This window comes from Rattus rattus, chromosome 2 (genome assembly GCF_011064425.1).
Source record: "Rattus rattus isolate New Zealand chromosome 2, Rrattus_CSIRO_v1, whole genome shotgun sequence".
Lineage (NCBI taxonomy): Eukaryota > Metazoa > Chordata > Mammalia > Rodentia > Muridae > Rattus > Rattus rattus.
In genome coordinates this window covers 43,687,264-43,706,457 of record NC_046155.1, presented here as the reverse complement: position 1 = coordinate 43,706,457, position 19,194 = coordinate 43,687,264, and the positions used below count along the sequence as shown (strand labels likewise).

Here is a 19,194-nt window from a genome sequence, read left to right as displayed (position 1 = left end):
TTACAATGAAGGTATAAAATTAGCTTGTAGAAGGAAGCACCCATCTTTGAAAGTGATGTCTAATTGAGTAGCAGACATGTGAAGAATTTGACAAAGCAGGATATGCTCAACTCTTAGGAGAGAGGAAAGGGAAGCTATTTAAGGGGCAGTACTGTGAGAGTACAAAGAGAGGAGGCAGGTTTGCCCTGTGAGTTTTGCAGACAGGTCGAAGAGAGACAAGCTAGACACAGGTAAAGATAGAACGAGCCAGGGAATGAGAAGGAGCCAGTTTCGAACAGATTGCTAGAAGTTCGTCTGAGGTCAAGCAGAGTAAATCAGGAGACACTGAGAAGAGCCAGACTGAATCAGTCAGCTTGGAGAGGAGCGTCGAACCAGAATAGCTGAGTTGATCCAACCAGCTAGAGTGCAGAAAGAACTGGGAAGGGTGAGCTTAGGCAGCAGCAAGTCTCAGAGGCTGTAAACATTCTAGGCCTAGATAAGATTGTACAGAGGCCAGAAGCTTCCAGGGCTCGGCCTAGGTTAGCAGACAGAGGTAGTCAGCTTCCAGGAGGACAGTTACCAATAGGAGTATAAAAGACGCTTTAACAGTAAGCTGCATCCCTCCGTGGCCTTCACTTATGTTATGCCCCTACCTTTACACATGTCCCATCCTCGAGTTATGCCTTAAGTTTCTGCCCTGATGTCCCTGGACAGTGGGCTACAGGCTGTAGAATGTAACAAACCCTTTCCCCCCTAAGCTGCTTTTGGTCATTGTGCTTTTATCACAGAAATCTTAACAAGGACAGGTAGTCATTGGTGCTCCTTTGATATTGGGAGTCTGGCAATCTCACTCCAAAAGGAATCACAGCCACAGGGTGGGATCTTACCGGGAGCTGGAATGCTAGGGGGAGGGAAAAAGGCTGCTACGGGCATCTCGGTCTGAGCAGCGGTTTCCGCTGGATTCTAGCTGATGGGATCATCAGCCATGTCTGGCAAGCTGTTTGAGAAGTCAGTCTGTAGAAAAATCTTGGAGACTACAATATAAGGTGCACAGGAAAGAGGTTCTTAGGACACTAATAACCAAGTCTGTGCTCTGGGTGGCAGTAGTGGGTGAGAGGTTATGATGATGCCTCAGGCCCGGGTAGAGGTTCTAGTCCCAGAAACAAGGGCTAGGGCAATGGTTCTCAAAGGTGTGCTTGGCAGAGCCTGGGGCTTCATGTGACCTTTTCAGGGATGTTGTAAGGCCCTCTCTTATCCAATGGCATAATTATGTAAGGTTCTATTCTCTCCTTTCTCAGCCAAAGGAACAGATTGCAACACTTGGCCTGCAGAAGCCAATGTGAGAACTGAGCCATCTTCTTTAAACTGAACACTATGGGGCAGGCCAATTCAGTTTTTAAAAAGTGGTTATTATTTTTAGAGAATAGAGTGGTTTTAAGTGCAAACATTGTTTATATATACATGCACTGTTGATTATCATCTTTTAAAAAACAGATTTATTTATTTTATATATACACTGTCTTCAGGCACACCAGAAGAAGGCATTGGATCCCATTACAGATGGTTGTGAGCCACCATGCAGTTGCTGGGAATTGATCTCAGGACCTCTGGGAAGAGTAGTCAGTGCTCTTAACCGCTGAGCCATCTCTCCGCCAACCTGTCATTTTTTTTTAAGGCTAAGGATTGAACCCAGGACCTAACCCTTGCTTGGCATATGCTTTGCCACCAAGCTTCATCCACAGACCATCAAATGAGATTACCTCACCGTCTGGAGAGAAAAGCAAATGAGACGTGAGTGAGAATCTGGACATTCACACACTTATCCACTCAAGCATTTAGAAAGTTCCATTATGTGCTAGACCCTAGGGTGACTACTAAGCATTGTGAAATATTCCAGGCAAATCTGCTTTTAAGGAACAAGGGACTCAAACATGTAATCAACAGTGACATCAGTTGTAGCCTTAACTGGGATTTCCATTGCTATGAACAGATACCATGACCAAAACAACCCTTACAACGGACAACATTTAATTGGAACTGGCTTACAGTTTCTGAGGGTTAGTCCATTACCATCATGGCGGAGAAACATGGCAGCATCCAGGCAGACAAGGTGTTGGAGGAGTCAGGAGCTATACATCTTGATTTGAAGGCAGCCAGGAGGAAACTCTGATTCCATATTGCGGGGAGCTTGAGCATTAGGAGACTTCAAAGCCCACCCCCGCAGTGATGCACTTCCTCCAACAGGGCCACTCTCCTAACAGTGCCGCTCCCTATGTCCAAGTGTTGCTATAAATATTTAAGGAAAACCAGCTAAACCTTTTATCCCATGCTAGAGCCAGCACCTGTAGGGCCACATGGCACTTGGTTCCCTTTTGACCTACTCTAGAGCCAGCACCCGTCAGGCTGCATGGTACTGCAGGGTATCTTTATCTCAGCAGTGCCACTCTGGCCCCCAAGGTACTCTCTGATCCTGGGTGGTCCTCGAGCTGTTCCAACATGGCACTTTGCCACACTGCTTTCACTCACAGTTAGCTCCCTTGGCTTGCTGTTACCACACCAGGCATACACATCCTAATACTGTGGTGGGCTTGGTGCATCCTGCCACCTCACCTTCCCTTGAACTCAAGTTGCCACATGAAAGAACACACCACACAATAACCTCTGATCCAATTGATGAGATATAACTTGCCCATCTACACGGCACAAAGTCCTGTACACACCCATCCCTTAAAAAATAGTCATAACAACCTGTGTCTATGCGCAGAGAAGAATCAACACCTGCTGCCATGGTCTCCCAGCTCCTTCTCTCCTGCTTCTCCCGCCCTTCCAAGACCTCTGTTTCCACCTCCCTTCCTTCTCATCCAATGACAGGCCTCATTTTATCTTGTCTGCCTTCACCTGCATAATGACATCAATCTACAGCCAAGCATTATACACGAATCTAAGAGGGCCAAGCCTATTCAAAGCACCATAGTCCACTTTGTGGCCCCCCTCAGCTCGTAGCAGAAACATAATGCAAAAAAAAAAAAAGTATTGAATCCAACTTCAAAAGTCCTCACAGTGGTTGGGGGATTTGGCTCAGTGGTAGAGCGCTTGCCTAGGAAGCGCAAGGTCCTGGGTTCGGTCCCCAGCCACGGAAAAAAAAAAAAAAGTCCTCACAGTCTATCACAGTCTCAACGATGTTTTAAAGTCCAAAGTTCAAAGTCTCCTTTGAGATTCAAGCAGTCTCTCAACTGTAATCCCTTATAAAATCAAAATAAAAGAGCTTATCACCTAATTCCCATATCACAAGCATATATAAGCATTCCAAAACATCATTGTGAGGAAATACTGGACCAAAGCCAGGCTAAAAAACAAAACAAAAAAAAAAAAAAAAAAAAAAAAGAAAACAAACAAAACAGTTGGGAAAACTCCAAATTCTGCATCTCCACGCCTGATTCCAACTCATTTTAATTTTGTTGACTGCAACACAATTCTTTGCCTCAGGCTGAGTAGCAACCTTCCTTGGTAGGTGTACCATGGCTCTCGCATTTCTGACATCTTGGGGTCCCCAAGACAACTTCAGCTCCACAGCTTCTTGTTCCAATGATCCACACATGATCTGGGCTCTTCCAAAGGGCTCGGGTCACTAATCCAGCTCTGCCCTCCGTAGTCCTCTAGGCTCTGGCTAACTCCTCTACTGCTGTTGCTGTTCTTGGTAGTCATCCCATGGGACTGGCCTTTGTAGTACACTGAAGTCTTCTACTGCAGCTAGGCTGGACTTTCACCAATAGCCTCTCCTATGCTCTCTTCATGGTGCCAAGCCTTAACCTCTTTGCATGACCCCTTCTGTCCTAGACCTTCAACTGCCACTGAGGCTGCACCTGCACCAGTGGCCTTCCATGTCTCTCATAGAGCCAAGCCTCAGCTGCTCTTCATGACCTTCAAAACCAGTGCCACCTTGGTGACTCTTACACATGACCAAGTCTGGCTGTGAGCACAAGGTCCATCTCTGCAACATGGTTTCTTTGTGCCCTCAGAAAACACTTCCCAGGAGAGTTTACCTCAGTGACGCTGGTCATTTCTGAATCACCACTAATTTCTTAGCTGCAGCTAACCAGCACCAATTGTCCCAGTCGTCTCTTCTATTCTTGACAATAAAGCCTGAGCCACATAGCCAATGCTGCCAGATTCTGCTGCTTGCTGGGGCTGGAACATAGCCCCCTTGTTCTGTTACATCTTACAGATCTGCATGCCTCTGTCTTATGAGTGCTGGGATTAAAAGCATATAACACCACACCTGGACCTAAGCTTTTTAAAGATTCCTTTTCATAAGATCTTTATAAGCGAGGACAGTATACCTCAAGATCCAGATCGAAAGCTTCTGTCATCCCATGTCAACACCTGGATCGAAAGCCTGTGTTACCCAACCTCAAGATCTGGATCACGGGTGTGCCCTCCATTTCTGATCTGTAGTTCATTCCAGATATAGTCAAGTTGACAACTGAAGATAGCCATCAGAATCAACCCCTTGTCAATTTGACATATAATCATATCTCCTTATGTCCAAATGAAAATAACAACCAGGTCATAATAATGCCTAACATGATATAACTATCTCTTGTTCAACTGCAAATGCACAAACAGTAAGCTTAGCTGGGTGGGATCTTACAATGAGGTCATCACTGTCTTAATTTCATTTAATATTCTTGAACACAAAATTTAATTCCATCCCACTTCCTGGTGCCCCTTTAATCTTTGGACCATACATTTTGTAATTTTCATTTCTCAATTTGCTATGTCTGATTGAAAAGCTTTTCATAAGAATGAATCACAAGGCATAGTCTATGCTAGGCTGTTTTGAGATTTCCTTTGTCAATGCAATTAATCTAAATCTCTTCACTTTAGCTTCAGGCAGACTTTTTTGAACAGGCAAAAAGCAGCTGCATTCTTCACCAAAATATCACAAGAACAGTCTGTAGCCCACATACTAAAATTCTTCTCTTTGGAAACCTCTTAAGTCAGGCCCATACCGTTCAAATCACCCTCAGCACTACTATCTTCCATGTTTCTACTAGGATGGCCCATTGAACCCCATTTAAAGCATTCCACTGCTTTCCAAAGTCCCATAATTCACATTCCTCCAAACAAAAGCATGGTCAGGGCTATCACAGCAATACCCCACTCCTGGTACCAACTTCTATCTTAGGGTTTCCATCTCTGTGAAGAGACCCCATGACCAAAGCAATTCTTATAAAGGATAGAATTTAGTTGGGTCTGGCTTACAGTTTAAGAGGTTTAGACCATTATCATCATGGCAGGAAGCATGGCAGCATCTAGGCAGACATGGTTGGTGCTGGAAGAGCCAAGAGTTCTATATCTTGATTTGAAGGCAACCAGAAAGAAACTCTGATTCCATGCTGGGCAGTGTTAGGGAACATCAAAGCCTGCTCCCACAGTGATACACTTCCTCCAACAAGCCATACTCCTAATAGTGCCACTCTCTATAGCCAAGCACTCATATACATGAATCTATGGGGGTCAAATATATTCAAAGTACCACAGTTGTGGTTGGTGCAGCAATGGAAGACTGCTCCAGAACTATGTCAAGATGAGGGGGAGGGCAAAGTAACCAGGGGAGACTCAGGAAATCTTGCAGGTACTAGGGAACAATATCTATTTAAGTCTTAGGAAGAATTGTCAGGAAGACTCAACATCCCTGCCATCTGCTTGTTTGTTTGTTCTAACAGAGTGGGCTCTTTGGGGAGGGAGGCATGCCCTTTACCTCTATGACCTGAAACAGAAGTTCTAAGTGGAAGTCTGTCCCTCGACTCCCATCCTGGCTCCTAGAACTTGGTTAAATGTTAATCATACTTAGATACAATGAAAACTTTGTGATGTGGCATTTGATCGGACAGAAATGAACCCCACATAAAATTATATTACGATGAAGAACAGCGGGGAAGGCTTTTGGAAGTAACTGTCTGTGACAGATAAAATGAGAAGAAATATTGTCTGTATCCCAGCACTAGGAGGAAGCAGTGATAAACAGAACTGGAGAAATCAGAGTTCTGCCTGAAATAAACCTCTTAAGATAACAATCTTGGGGAGATAGATGGAAGCTTTTTTTGTCCTACTATGACAGAATGCTGGACTGGTTAGGGGAGGTATTGTGAAAGGAGGGTGTAGGGGAGACCTAAGAAAAGGTAACTCTTTTTTTATTTAATTTTTTTCATCTTTATTAACGGGTATTTCTTATTTACATTTTGATTGTTATTCCCTTTCCCCATTTCTGGGCCAACATCCCCTTAACCCCTCCTCCCCCCCTTCTCTATGGGTGTTCCCCTCCCCATCCTCCCCTCCATTACCTCCCTCCCCCCAATAATCACGTTTACTGGGGGTTCAGTCTTGGCAGGACCAAGGGCTTCCCCTTCCCCTGGTGCTCTTACTAAGCTATTCATTGCTACATATGAGGTTGGAGCCCAGGGTCAGTCCATGTATAGTCTTTAGGTAGTGGCTTAGTCCCTGGGAGCTCTGGTTGCTCTGGTTGTTGTTCGTATGGGGTCTCGAGCCCCTTCAAGCTCTTTCAGTCCTTTCTCTGATTCCTTCAACTGGGGTCATAATACAGGTCTTCATGTTGTGGTGACCTAAACCATAAAATGATTTCACTGTTACTTCATAACTGTAATTTGTCACTGTTACGAAAGAGTCATTCAACCCCTGAAAGAGGTCACAACACACAGGATGAGAACCACTGCTACAGAGATTGGTAGAACAATGAAGACTGGCTATACAGGGTGACTGTCAGGGTCAGGGTTGAAGAGACCCCAGACAGCCAGAGAAGCTGTGATGTAAACATTCTCCTGGACTTAGAAAAGAAGAAAAGGTTTTGAGGGTGTCTCAAAATGTGAAAACATTTTATTTCCCTGCAATTTAATTTCTGCAATTCTTTGAGACTTCTGGATATTAGCCCTTTGTCTGGAGTAGTAAAGGTGTCCTCACATGGAGCGCCCACCTTGACCAGCAAGGAAGACGCAACACCGTTGGGTTCTTCTCAACAGCCTTTATTGCAGGAACACCTCATTCTTGATACTGCGACCCCGGAGAACAAAGGCACTCGCCTTAATTACAAGACAAACAGTGGCTGTAAACTTGTCCTCTGGGGATTGGTGGAGTGTGAAATACCTTATTAGCATGAATATCACCCTGGCCTTGTAGATGCCACAGGAATGCCAAGGATATGGCTTAAATGGTTGTATACCACAAACGACCACTAGATGTCAGCGCCATCTTTAGCCGCTCCCAACACTCACACTCTGCAGGATGTCTCTTAGCTCCCCTGGTTGCTTCCTTTGCTATACAGAAACCGTTTTCATGTAATCCCATCTGTTCATTTCTGGGCTGTTGGTGGTCTGTCTTAAAGTTTTTTTTTTCTCCTGGGAATGGAGTGATGACTCAGAAATGAAGAACATTTATTACTCTCTCCCAGAAGACCCAAGTTTGAATCCCAACACCCACATTAGGTGGCTCACAGACCTTGTATCACCAACTCCAGGGGGATTCTATACCTCTGGCCTCCACAGGCAGAACGCACACACATGTATATACCCATCTTCTCCTTCTGCAACACACCCATACACATAGCTAAAAATGATAAAAATATATTTTAAAGAAGCAAGAGTCATAACCACACAGTGCACAAGGGGTCATTTTTACGGAAAAATAAAAACATTCACTTTCTTTTAAAAAAATTATTTATTATTACTATGGTGTACGTGTGGGTATGTATGTACCCATTGTACATGTAAAGGACAAAAGACAACTGTCAGGAGTCAGTTCTCTCCTTCTACCTGGCTTCAGGGGACTGGACTATCACCATCAGGCTTAAGCAAGCACTTTAACCCACTAAGCCATCTTACCAGCTCCTCAGAGGTCTTGCCAGTTCATGCGGGAAGTCAATCCTGATCCTGCCCCAGGAGGGGCTGTCTAGCAAAGCACTGTTCAGTCGTAACTGGAGGCAGAAAGGCGCTCTGCAGCACCAGATGACCTGGGTTCCTGGGGAAGTGAAGGGCAAAACACTGTGCTGTGTTGACTGCTTGTTGCTCTGAGCGGGGCTCCTCTCTCTGCAGTTCAAAATGGAGGACTAGACTCCAAGCACAGGAGAGGATGACGTCACGCGGTTACTCAAGTTCAGGGTGGCAAGGATTAATGATAATTTCAACACGCACACTTCTTTAATAACAGTGTGTTTTTTTAATGCCCTGCCTATGTCTAGAAGGGACACAGGTGCAGCATACAGAAGAACATTAAAAAGCACAGCTATAATAAATCATAACCCACGAGAGCTATTAATGAGAGGCACAGCACAAGAACTAGAAAAGATAAGAGAGGAAGATAAATTGTGCCCCAAAACTTATAATAAATAAAGACTGTTAAAGAGAACAGTGGCCGAGATTCCTGGGCAGGCAAAGGAAGGAAGGAAATACAAGTAATTTGCATAGTTTCCATTGTTGAATACATAAATAAGGGAGAAAAGCCCATTGATTAATAACAAGACGTAAATAGACTTCAGGAGAATTGGTGTTGATCATTTCTATATACAGTACATGGACTGTAAAAATTGATATTAAAATGTTAAAAATTAAAGTTACTTTTACAATTGCTTCCCATAATCCATGTTTAATACTCATAAAGTATTTCTATATAAAGATCTGGCTTTACCTTAGGATGAATGGCAGGCATGCCTACAAGATTTCACCAACAGTTTGTTTGGTCTGAGGGCCCCATTAGTAAAGCTAAAAGTGTCTTGATTTATCTGACGTTCCTTTAAGGTAGTGAATTTACCATGTCTCATTGCAATTCACTTTCTGATTGAGACACTAAGCTCTGGAGTTTGCTCATGAGGAACCTTATAAATTTGCATAACCTTAGGTGTTTGGATTAATCTTTTTAATGAGTTTTTGAGAATTTCATGCACTGAGTTTTCACCATTCTTACTGCTTCCTTCAACTCCTCCCAGATCCAGCCCTGTCTAAAGGACTGATTTTTAGAAGTCAGAGTATTCTGTCAGAAGGATTTAGTGTGGTAGTGATTCATTCGTGTTGTACAGTATGGTAGTAAAAAAAAAATCCCTGGTCTTTGTGGTAAGAGTGACAGGAGTCTGAATGCCTGATCTTTAAAGAACTGTTATCCATCCATCTATCTATCTATCTATCTATCTATCTATCTATCTATCTATCCATCCATCCATCCATCCATCCATCCATCTCTGAGACAGGGTCCCTCTATGTAGCTCTGACTGTCCCGGAACTCATTATTAACATTCTTGACCCCAATTGATCTGCATAAAATGGAAATGGGAGATCCCACTTTCCCAGGTTTTTGCAAGCATTGTGGTAGATAAGGTATACTAAGCCTGGGGAACACCAAGCATCAATCATGCTCTCATTACTATGCTATGCAACTGAGAACTTATCCCAAGGTCCTGAGTATAAAATATGGTTTAGCATGCATAGGTTTGGCAGAGGATTTCGCCTCTGCCAAGAAGAGGAGGAGGAGAGGGAGAAGAAAGGAGGAAGATGCCACCTACTCTTGGTGTTGGACTATAAATCCTTCTGGTCACTGAATCTCCTCCATAGCATCTCATGAAGTCATTATCTAGTCCCTAAAATCTGCCTGGCACTATGCCCTAGAAGGTAAAGAAGGGGCCCACTGGCATTCAGCATTCTGACTCTAATTCTGACTGCTTCCACTTCCTGATCCAGTGCACCATTTGAAAGATGGAGAACAATGCGCTTCCCGGTGGTTTGAATATGCTGGGCCATTGGGAAGTTAGCATTGTTAGTGTGGTCTTGTTAGAGGTAGTGTGTCACTTTGGGGGTGGGCTTTGAGGTCTCTGTGCTCAAGCTCTGCCCAGTGTGGAAGAGAGTCCCCTTGGACTGACTAGGAAGCAAGATGTAGACCTCTTAGCTCTTGCAGGACCAAGTCTGCCTACACTCAGCCATGCTTCCTGCCATGATAATGGACTGAACCTCTGAAACTGTAAGCCAGACCAATTAAATGTTTACCTTTAAAAGAGTTGCCTTGATCATGGTGTCTCTTCACAGCAGTGAAACCCTAACTAAGACACACTCCTTCACCGGATCTTGAAGGATCAGAAAGGGCAGCTTTCCCCAGAGCAGGTGGAGGAGCAGACCGTCCCTTATTGACTGTCCTGGTAGTAAAAGGAGTGCTTGGGATAGTGGCCATTTCACATCAGAAAACAGGAATGGCTCAAAAGGTCTGTGCTTTCCAGAACCAAAGTTTTTGCCCCATAAATTCACTCTTGAATATAGTTCTGTTCTCGGAGAGGTTCACTGTCAGCCTCATATCTGCATTTGAATCTTGATTTTATTCATTTCTGACCTGAGGCAAGAGACAACCTACCTGAGGCTGGAAAGTGGGGATCCTCATAGCAGTCACCATAGAGTTTCTTCTTAGACTAAATGAAGGTGTGTCAAGTGCCCAGCACAGAATCAGTGTCCAGACACAATGTTGACCCTGTGGTCATTTCTTTTTATGATGAGAAAAGGGTAGTGGTGAGATGGTGCTGTTGAGTCCTTTTCAGACATATCTGAGTCAGGTATTCCAGTTGGCCAAGCTACTTCTTCCCAATAAAGTCAATTTGGAATTCTTATTACCCGAGTAGATGGTACTGGGAGACAGTGGAGAGACACCAAGGAAAACCGACACATTGTTTCCAATCTTCCCCAACTACAACGGACCTGAGGATGTGAGTCTCTGCTGCGACACCTAGTGGTTCAGGTGGGCATTGAACTCTGATTTTCTGTGTGTTTTGTAAATGCCCTTCAAATTCCAGGGAGGTTGTAAGAGCTCCGGGGGAGAGGTCCAATGGATTCCTTTCTACCCCAACCTTAATAATCACTGAATTCTTAAGATGGGGGAAACCCACGGCCTCTCGACGTCTCCACGGAGGACATGTTGGGCTGACCATCCCACTACAACAGGACACAGCAATGGTCCTCCATATCGCTGGTGCAGGAGGACTTACTAGAAACACACAGGTCGAGCCCCACCCAGTGCTACAGCAATATGCCCCCTAACAAACTTTCCAGATGTGACGTGCTGCCGGTTGCTCATGGGTAGGATAATAAGGAGCAAATGTGACAGGCACGAAGATCACCATCCCACAAAGCAACCCCTCAGTTTCTCTGGTCTTCATTTGTGATTCAGACCACAGCAGCTTCCCAATCTGACGCTTACTTCCAAAACTGTATTTCCCTTGCAAGTTAAGTTCTCACAGAAGCGAGGCATTGACCACGGGCTGGCTCGTCTTAGATGAGTGCTCCTCCACTCAGCAATATCCCAAGTCTCCATTCACCTTCCTGAACCGCCATGAGGTGAACTGACTTCTCGCTGTGGGAAGTTGCTGGTCCCCTGAGATTTCTGTTAGGTGAGTCCGGCCGGGCTTCCTTGAGCTTATTCAAGTCTTGAATGAATTATTGTTATCTTTTGAACTAAGGAATGTGCCGGATTCTTTTCAAATCTACTAAACGCAAGCGAGCTTCAAGTATTTTGATTATACTGTTTGTGGGTCAAATACAAAACCATGGGGTTGCTGGGAATTGAACTCGGGACCTCTGGAGGAGCAGTCGGTGCTCTTAACTCTGTCTCTCCAGCCCTTAGTGTTTTTTGTTGCTTTTTGTTTTGTTTTGTTTTGTTTTGTTTTTTAACTTTTCCAAGAGGGCCCGGAGAGACAGCTCAGTGATTATAAGTATGCAGTGTTCTTTGGATAACCACAGTTCGATTCCCAGAACCTGCATCAAGTGGCTCCAACTCCAGGATTCAACTGCTTTAGCTCCACGAACACCTGAATATATTCCCACATAAGATACACATACATATAATTAAAAATAATAAAATAAAGCAAACCCTCTCCCGATGTTGTCCAGCACAACAAATAGTGACTCAGAGCCCATTAAACGCTAACTACTGAGCGTGGTGGTGTACACAATGGTAGTTTGAATAGATTTGGTCCCTATAGAGTCATGTGTTTGAATGCTTTGTCCCCAGGGAGTGGCAATATTAGAAGGTGTGGCCTTGTTGGAGTAGGTGTGGCCTTGTTGGAGTAGGTGTGGCCTTGTTGGAGTAGGTGTAGCCCTGTTGGAGTAGGTGTGACCTTGTTGGAGTAGGTGTGGCCTTGTTGGAGTAGGTGTGGCCTTGGAGTAGGTGTGGCCTTGTTGGAGTGGGTGTGGCCTTGTTGGAAGAAGTGCATCACTGTAGGGCAGGAAGGCTTTGAGGTTTCCTAGTGCTCAAGCTCCGCCCAGTGGGGAATCAGTGTCCTCCTGATTGCCTTCCGATTGAGGTGTAGAACTCTCTGCTCCTCCAGCACCATGTCTGCCTGGGGGCTGCCATGCTTTCTGACATGGTGATAATGGACTGAACCTCTGAAACTGTAAGCCAGCCCCAATGAATTCTTTTATAAAAGCTGCCTTGGTCATGGTGTCTCTTCACAGCTATAAAACCCCAGCTAAGACAACACCTTTAAACCTAGCACTCGGGAGGCAGAGGCTGTGAGTTCAAGGCCAGCATGGTCTAAATAGTGACTGCTAGGCCATCCAGAACTACATAGTGAGATACCCCCTGCCCCCAACCACACACACACACAACCTAACCCAACTACTACATAAAATGAACAAAACCAAGTCCTTGTCCCTGGGGACACACAGCCAGGGTAAGTGGAGTGGCTTAATTACTTAGCACCTGTTATACTCCATAAGCCCTGAACATGTTGCTTTCATGTTCTATTACATGACAAAAGGAACTTTCTGGAACATCTTCCCTAGTAGAATTTTTCTGAGGTTTGACGTCATGTCACTTAGCAAAGTATTTTGTACAATGTTAGACTTTGAATAGTGCTTGTATGATTAATATAGGAAGCATCTTTATAGTAATCCGAGTTGATAATATACTCTACATAAAAAAATCAATGCTATTTGAAACAGTTTGGCTAAGCTGTGACAGAAAATACCTCTTGTCCATTTAATCATTCTCTCCTTCTCTCTCCCCACCCCCTGCTGCACACACACACACACACACACACACACACACACATTCACACACGCGCGCGCGCGCGCACACGCGTGCGTAAAAATATTTGAAAGTAACTGAGCTATAATGCTTTGTTATTTCTACCTTAAAGTACATTTTGAGCCACCGTGTAGTTGCTGGGAATTGAACTCAGGACCTCTGGAAGGGCAGTCAGTGCTCCTAGCCACTGAGCCATCCCTGCAGCCCAACTAAAGTACATTTTGAACGAAGTACATGATGTTCATAAATAAAAATGAACAAGGAATACCAAGCATTTTCTTGTGAGTGCTTTGACTGTGTGTGTGTGTGTGCGCGCGCACGTGTGTGCCTGTGTGTGTGTGTGTGTGTGTGTGTGTGTATTTATCACGTGTCTGGTGCCCTCAGAGGTCAAAATGGGCGTCAGATCCCCCAGAGCTGAAGTTGTGAGGTGCCCAGTGGATGTTGAGCCTTGAAATAGAAATAAATGCTCTAGGGTGTGAGCCTGCTTCTCCATTCCCAGGAATTGAGAGTATTTGAATGGGGAGACCAAGCTCAGGCTTTAATCTAGAAAGATTTTAAGGTTCCATCTTGTTTAAAAAAAATATGAACTTTAATTAAAGAGTCACAAAGGAGAACGAAAATTGAATTTCTGTGTGTTAATAAGTATTTTACCAGATGAAGGCATATTTTTTTTTAGAAAACATAATTTTTACTGTCTCAGAAAATAATCAGAGATTATTGGGGCCGGGCCTGTAGCTCAATGGTAGGTAACTGTCTCGCATACTCAAGACCTTGCGTTCAATTCTCAGCACTGGAAAATAACAAAAGCAAAACCAGATGCAGGGGCAGCTCTAATCAGCGCCTGGGAGGAAGAGGTGGGAGGCTCGGGAATTCTCTATAAGCCTTATCTACGTAGAAGTCCAAAGCCAGCCAGGGCTACATGAGACTCCATATCAAAACAAACAAGCAAGTAATCAAACAAACACAAAAGACGGAAGCTACTAAGCTCCCACAAATAGTTGACAGCAATTTAGAGCTACAATAGTTCTGAGCTTTAATTTAGACTGGACTAGAAAAACTCCGGGGCGAAGAGTACCACCTAGTGGCCACTCAGCCATACAACAGCTTAGCCTGTGGTCTGCAGGGAAAGTTCGCAAACTCAAGTCTTAGCAGCAGCTGCCTTTCTCCGGATACAGAGGACAGGTAAGCACAGAGTTAGGACTAAGGCAATGTCTCGCTTATTGTTAGTAGAGTGGAGTGAGACAATGTGAGGGCCAATGCTCCTTCCTTTGCTGACATCCTTCCGTGCTGAGGTAAGATGTCTGTAGTTGGGATCGCTCTAAACAAGCTCCCGTTCACCCAAATCCTTCCTTTCCTAAATTGGATGTGAAGGGAAAGTGTGTCCCAAGATCTGAAAAATAGTGTTCGTGTTTTCACTGGTATATTTACACGCAGCATAGCACGTTTATTGAATTTATTTTGTATATGCATGCATACTCATGCCATATCATGTACGTGGAAGTCAGAGGACTTATGGGAGTTGGTCCCCTTCATCTACTGTGTGGGTATGAGAACTGAACTCATGCTATCAGGCTGTGTCTCAAGTTCCTTTACCCACTGAAACATTTTTCCATCCCTCATAAAGATACCTTCATTCAAGCATATTAAAAACTTTGATTAGACTCGCTCCTTAAAAACAATATCTCCTTTTACCCTTCTCCTCCTCCTCCTTCTTGTACCTCCCTTTTATACGCTCACACCTGTGTGCGTGCTTGCATGTGGAGTGTGTGTGTGTGTGTGTGTGTGTGTGTGTGTGCATGTGTGTGTGTGTTTGTGTAAAATCAAGCTTGGATCCACACATGAGAGAAACTATTTGGTATTCTTCTTTCTGGGTCTAATTGTTTAATATAATGATCTCCCATTCCATCACTTCCCCTACAGATGATATAATTTCATTCCTCTTTGCCTCTGATTTTATAGTGCTGTATTGTCTGTTGATGGATACGCAGGCTGATTGTACAACTTGGCTGTGAATACCGCTCTAGTGAGCGTGGGCCTGCAGGTGACTCCACTACCTTGGATTCCTTAGAACTTGGATTACTTTAGAGACATTCCTAGGCATGGTGCAGCCACAACACTCTGTAGTTCTAGTTTTGACTTTGTGAGGTGCCTCCATACTGATTTCCACAGTGGATGGTTGAATTTATGTTTCTATTCGCAGGATATGAGGGCTCCTTCCACTTCCATTCTTGTCAGCATTTATTGTTATTTCCTTAATGATGGCCATTCAGACCAGAGTGCGAGGGAATCCCAGCCTGCTTTTGATTGGATTGGCATTTCTCTGATGCTAAACATGTAGGATAGTTTCACATAATTAGCTACTTGTACTTCATCTTTCAAAAACTGTTCATTTCACTTGCACATGTGTTGATTAGACTACTTTATTATTTAATTTTAAAAACTCTTTATATATGCCTGGTATTAGCATCTGGTTAGATGTGCAGCTAGTAAAGACTTCTTATGTGCTTTGGGCTGCTTCTTCAGCCATTTAATTGTTAATTGTTGCTTCTTCCCACACACTTTTATTGCATTGAAGCTAATCTATGCTACTATATACAGTAGTGCTAGTTTCATGAAATTGGGTGCAACAGAGTTTAGTGCATATATGTTTAGAATTGTTATAGCCTCTTAATGATCTATTTCCTTAATCAATATGAAGTAAACTTCTCTATCTCTTCTGATTTATTTTGGTTCAAAGATGACTTTGTCAGATATTAGTATCTGAGTTCCATTGAAGAAAAATATTTTTTAAAGGAATTGCTTACAAGAGGTGAGAAACCCTATTGTAAAATTCTAATACGATTACACACATACAGGAAATTATAATAAAGATATAAAAAATTCATAGGTTCACTTAAATACTTAAACGTGAAGATGCTGCTTAGCCCCATCCTTCCCCCACTGTCTTTTGAAAGTAAATTCTAAGATGTGATGATGTAAAACCTCTTTGTTCCCAGATACCTTAATGTATATATTCTTAACATGGGGAATAGTCTATTGTCAAAATTAAGATACTGTCATTGATCTAGTACTGCCATTTTGTTGCGTGTGGCTTTTGCTACCCTGCCTAAGCTCTGGGAACAAATAGCCACCTCCCCCTGCCCAGAGAATATTGGATTTGCGGATGAAAAACACAGACACACACTGTTGTTCAATTTCAACTTGCCTTTTTGGCACAATTGCTGGGTGCTACTTATCTCCCGCTGGAGAAGCGCGCCCTCATCAATACTCTTAGCTCCCCACCTCTCCACCTACCCTCACCTTTAGCTGCTCAGTTACATCTAGTCCCAACTCAACACCTCCAAGCTTCTGCCTGTAGAAGTAGCCTGTGGTCACTCCACCTGAGATCTTACGTGGCTGCTTGGTTTTTCACTCTCCACAGCACGGCGAACTCTCTCTCTCCTCTCCTTGAGTCTGTGTGCTTTGCTATGGGGACCCAGAAATCTCGCCTATTCCTCTCCACAGCAATTGGCCCGTGGCTTCTTTACTGATAGATCAAGAACTAACTGGGGAACAGGACCTTAGCATCAGCACCACCCCTACACCGTTTAATGAACAGCCCTTATTGCAATTTCACCAATTAATTCACTAGTAGCTGTTCTAGCAAAAGAGAGAGTATGACCCAGGATCCATCTCAGAAGCTCTTATTACACATGGTTGAGCAGGCAGAGCTCTGTGAGTTTAAAGCTCGCTTAATAGCAGCCAGGACTGTGTAGAATGACCATGTCTCAAAAACAAAACAAGCAAACCAAACTCCACTGGGTAACAAGATAAATAATAATAACAAATTAGAGCCCATAGGGTGTGGGGGAGGAGACAACTAAGCATTCATGAGTCCAAACTGATAAATAAAATCCTAAAAAGAGCACAAATGATTCATTCACTGTCCTATTTCTGTGAAGAGACACCATGAGCCAGGCAACTCTTAAAACTGAAAGCAGTTAACTGGGAGCTGGCTTACAGTTTCAGAGAGTCAGTCCATCATCATCATCATAACAGGGAACATGGTAGCATGTTTGACACTGGAACAGCAGCTGAGAGCTACATCTTGATCTGTAGGCAGAGAGAGAGAGAGGGGGGAAGAGGGAGAGTGAGAAGAGGATTGGGGAGGGGGAGAGAGAGAGAGAGAGAGAGAGAGAGAGAGAGAGAGAGAGAGAGAGAGAGAGGAGACAAGAGAGAGAAAGAGAGAAGTAGAAGAGGAAGAGGAGGAAGAGGATGAAGAGGAGGAGGAGAGATTTGGCAATACACTTCCTCCAACAAAACCACACCTCCTTGTAATCCTTCTTAAAGAGTTCCACTCCCTGGTGACTAAGCATTAAAATATATGAGTCTCTGGCAGCCATTGTTATTCAAACAACCAAAATCAGCTATTGTAAAAGAAACAATTGATGGAAAACAAACTCACCATTTGACAATCATCTTGGTAATAATTAGATAAAATTCATCAATGAATATTTGCATCTCACAGGTAAAAGATGAATAAGATATTTATATAGTGTGAGACTACATTCTATATTACTTCTAAAAAGGGAAACTATAATTTTACATTGAAGAAACATAGTAGGCACCATCTTTTCTGTTGTTTGTTTGAGACAGGGATTCTCGGTGTAACAGCTCTGCCTGTCCTGGAACTCACTTTGTAGACCAGGCTGGCCTTGAACTCAGAGATCTGTCTGCCTCTGCCTCCCGATTGCTGAGATTAAAGGTGTGCGCCACTACCGCCTAGCAGGCACCATTAATAAGGGATCAGAATTAACTTCAGTAGTAAGGCATCAGCAGACAACCTGTGTCTTCCACATGATGCACTATGATGAACACAACATCACCATGGGGCTGTCTCCTTCATCCTGGCGCAGGGGCCATGCTAATCTTCTCTGTATCGTTCCAATGTTAGTATATGTGCTGCTGAAGCGAGCACGGCCGTCTCCTTAAAACACATCACCTGAATGTAGTCACGAGGAAACACCAGACAAGCCCCTGGTGAGGGACAACCTATGAAACAAGTGGTGTAAACATTTTAAACCTCGCCTTTAAGCATGGAAATTTAGAGCTTCTGTATTTTCACCACCCAGGGCTGGGTCTTTGAGCATTAGAGTGGTTGACTGAGGCGCCATTATTCAGAACAGAGGCCAGATTGATTGATTGATTGATTGATTGATTGATTGATTGATTTTGATCTGCAATGCAATGAACCCTGTTCCCAGGAGATCCTGGTGTCGCTATGGTGCCCACTATGCCTATTCGCTACTCCCATGGCTTTAGGATCAGTGACACTAGAAGTCAGGATGCTTCCTCTCCATTGCAAGACGTTTAGCCCGGGTCTTACTCTAGAATTTAGAAGTGAAAATCAAGAACAAATAGAGGGAAACCCGGCCGAGTGCAGACATCTTTTAATCTGTCATGAAAGAACTAGGCAGTGAGGCTGAGTCTAGGGAGAAAAGTGAGATTTCAGAATGACGATGCCAACAGAATTACCAAGTAGGATGCGGCTATTCTAGACGACCTTGCAGTCACTCCCTTCCCTAAAGCATCCCCCCAGAACCCCTAGTGGTAAAGCCACCCTCCCTGACCTTTGGGGAATGTCTGACGGGCTCCTACCCCATCTGATCCCAGGGCAGTGGGCTTTCCTGACTCCTTTGGGAAGATGACCTTGAGGACATGCCTCTTGGGTTGTGTTCTAGTGACCTACGGAATGACAAGTTCTAGTGCCTATTACTACACCAAAGTGATGTCCGAGCTGTTCCTTCACACCCCATCAGAGTCTGGAGTCTCCTTCCAGACCATCAGCAGCATGTCAGACTTCTGGGATGTGAGTAACCCCGGGCTTTCACCACCCCTCACCCCCCACCCCACCTTCCATCCTCCACCCCTAGGGCCTCCTTCTTAATGGTCCGAGACACAGGGCAGGGTCCAGGGAGATTAGTCTGGAACCAGGGCAAATTAAAGGATAAAACTGAATTAATAGATTGGACAGAGTACAGGTGGAGGTTGGAGAGAGATGAGGGTATCTATCTGGGGGTTGACCAGCAGGAGCCAGACTTGCATTTGAGTCAGAAGGGAAGCTAAAATCTCAGAATACAATATTTTAGACTGTATTTTTGGACAAGT

At 44.1% G+C, this 19,194-nt stretch overlaps 1 protein-coding gene and 1 non-coding gene across 2 annotated transcripts in view; one reads left to right on the top strand and one right to left on the bottom strand.

The window, feature by feature from the left end:
• Window positions 1-19,194, top strand: part of Pkd2l1 (polycystin 2 like 1, transient receptor potential cation channel) — a 35,806-nt gene that overhangs the window by 8,005 nt on the left and 8,607 nt on the right. Inside the window, exon 3 of the mRNA XM_032895505.1 lies at window positions 18,768-18,895. Coding sequence (XP_032751396.1) covers window positions 18,768-18,895 — 128 coding nt within the window. The remainder of the gene's footprint in view (window positions 1-18,767; window positions 18,896-19,194) is intronic.
• Window positions 17,897-18,004, bottom strand: LOC116894877. The gene has a single exon (XR_004387089.1). It is a non-coding gene; the product is annotated as a U6 spliceosomal RNA (small nuclear RNA).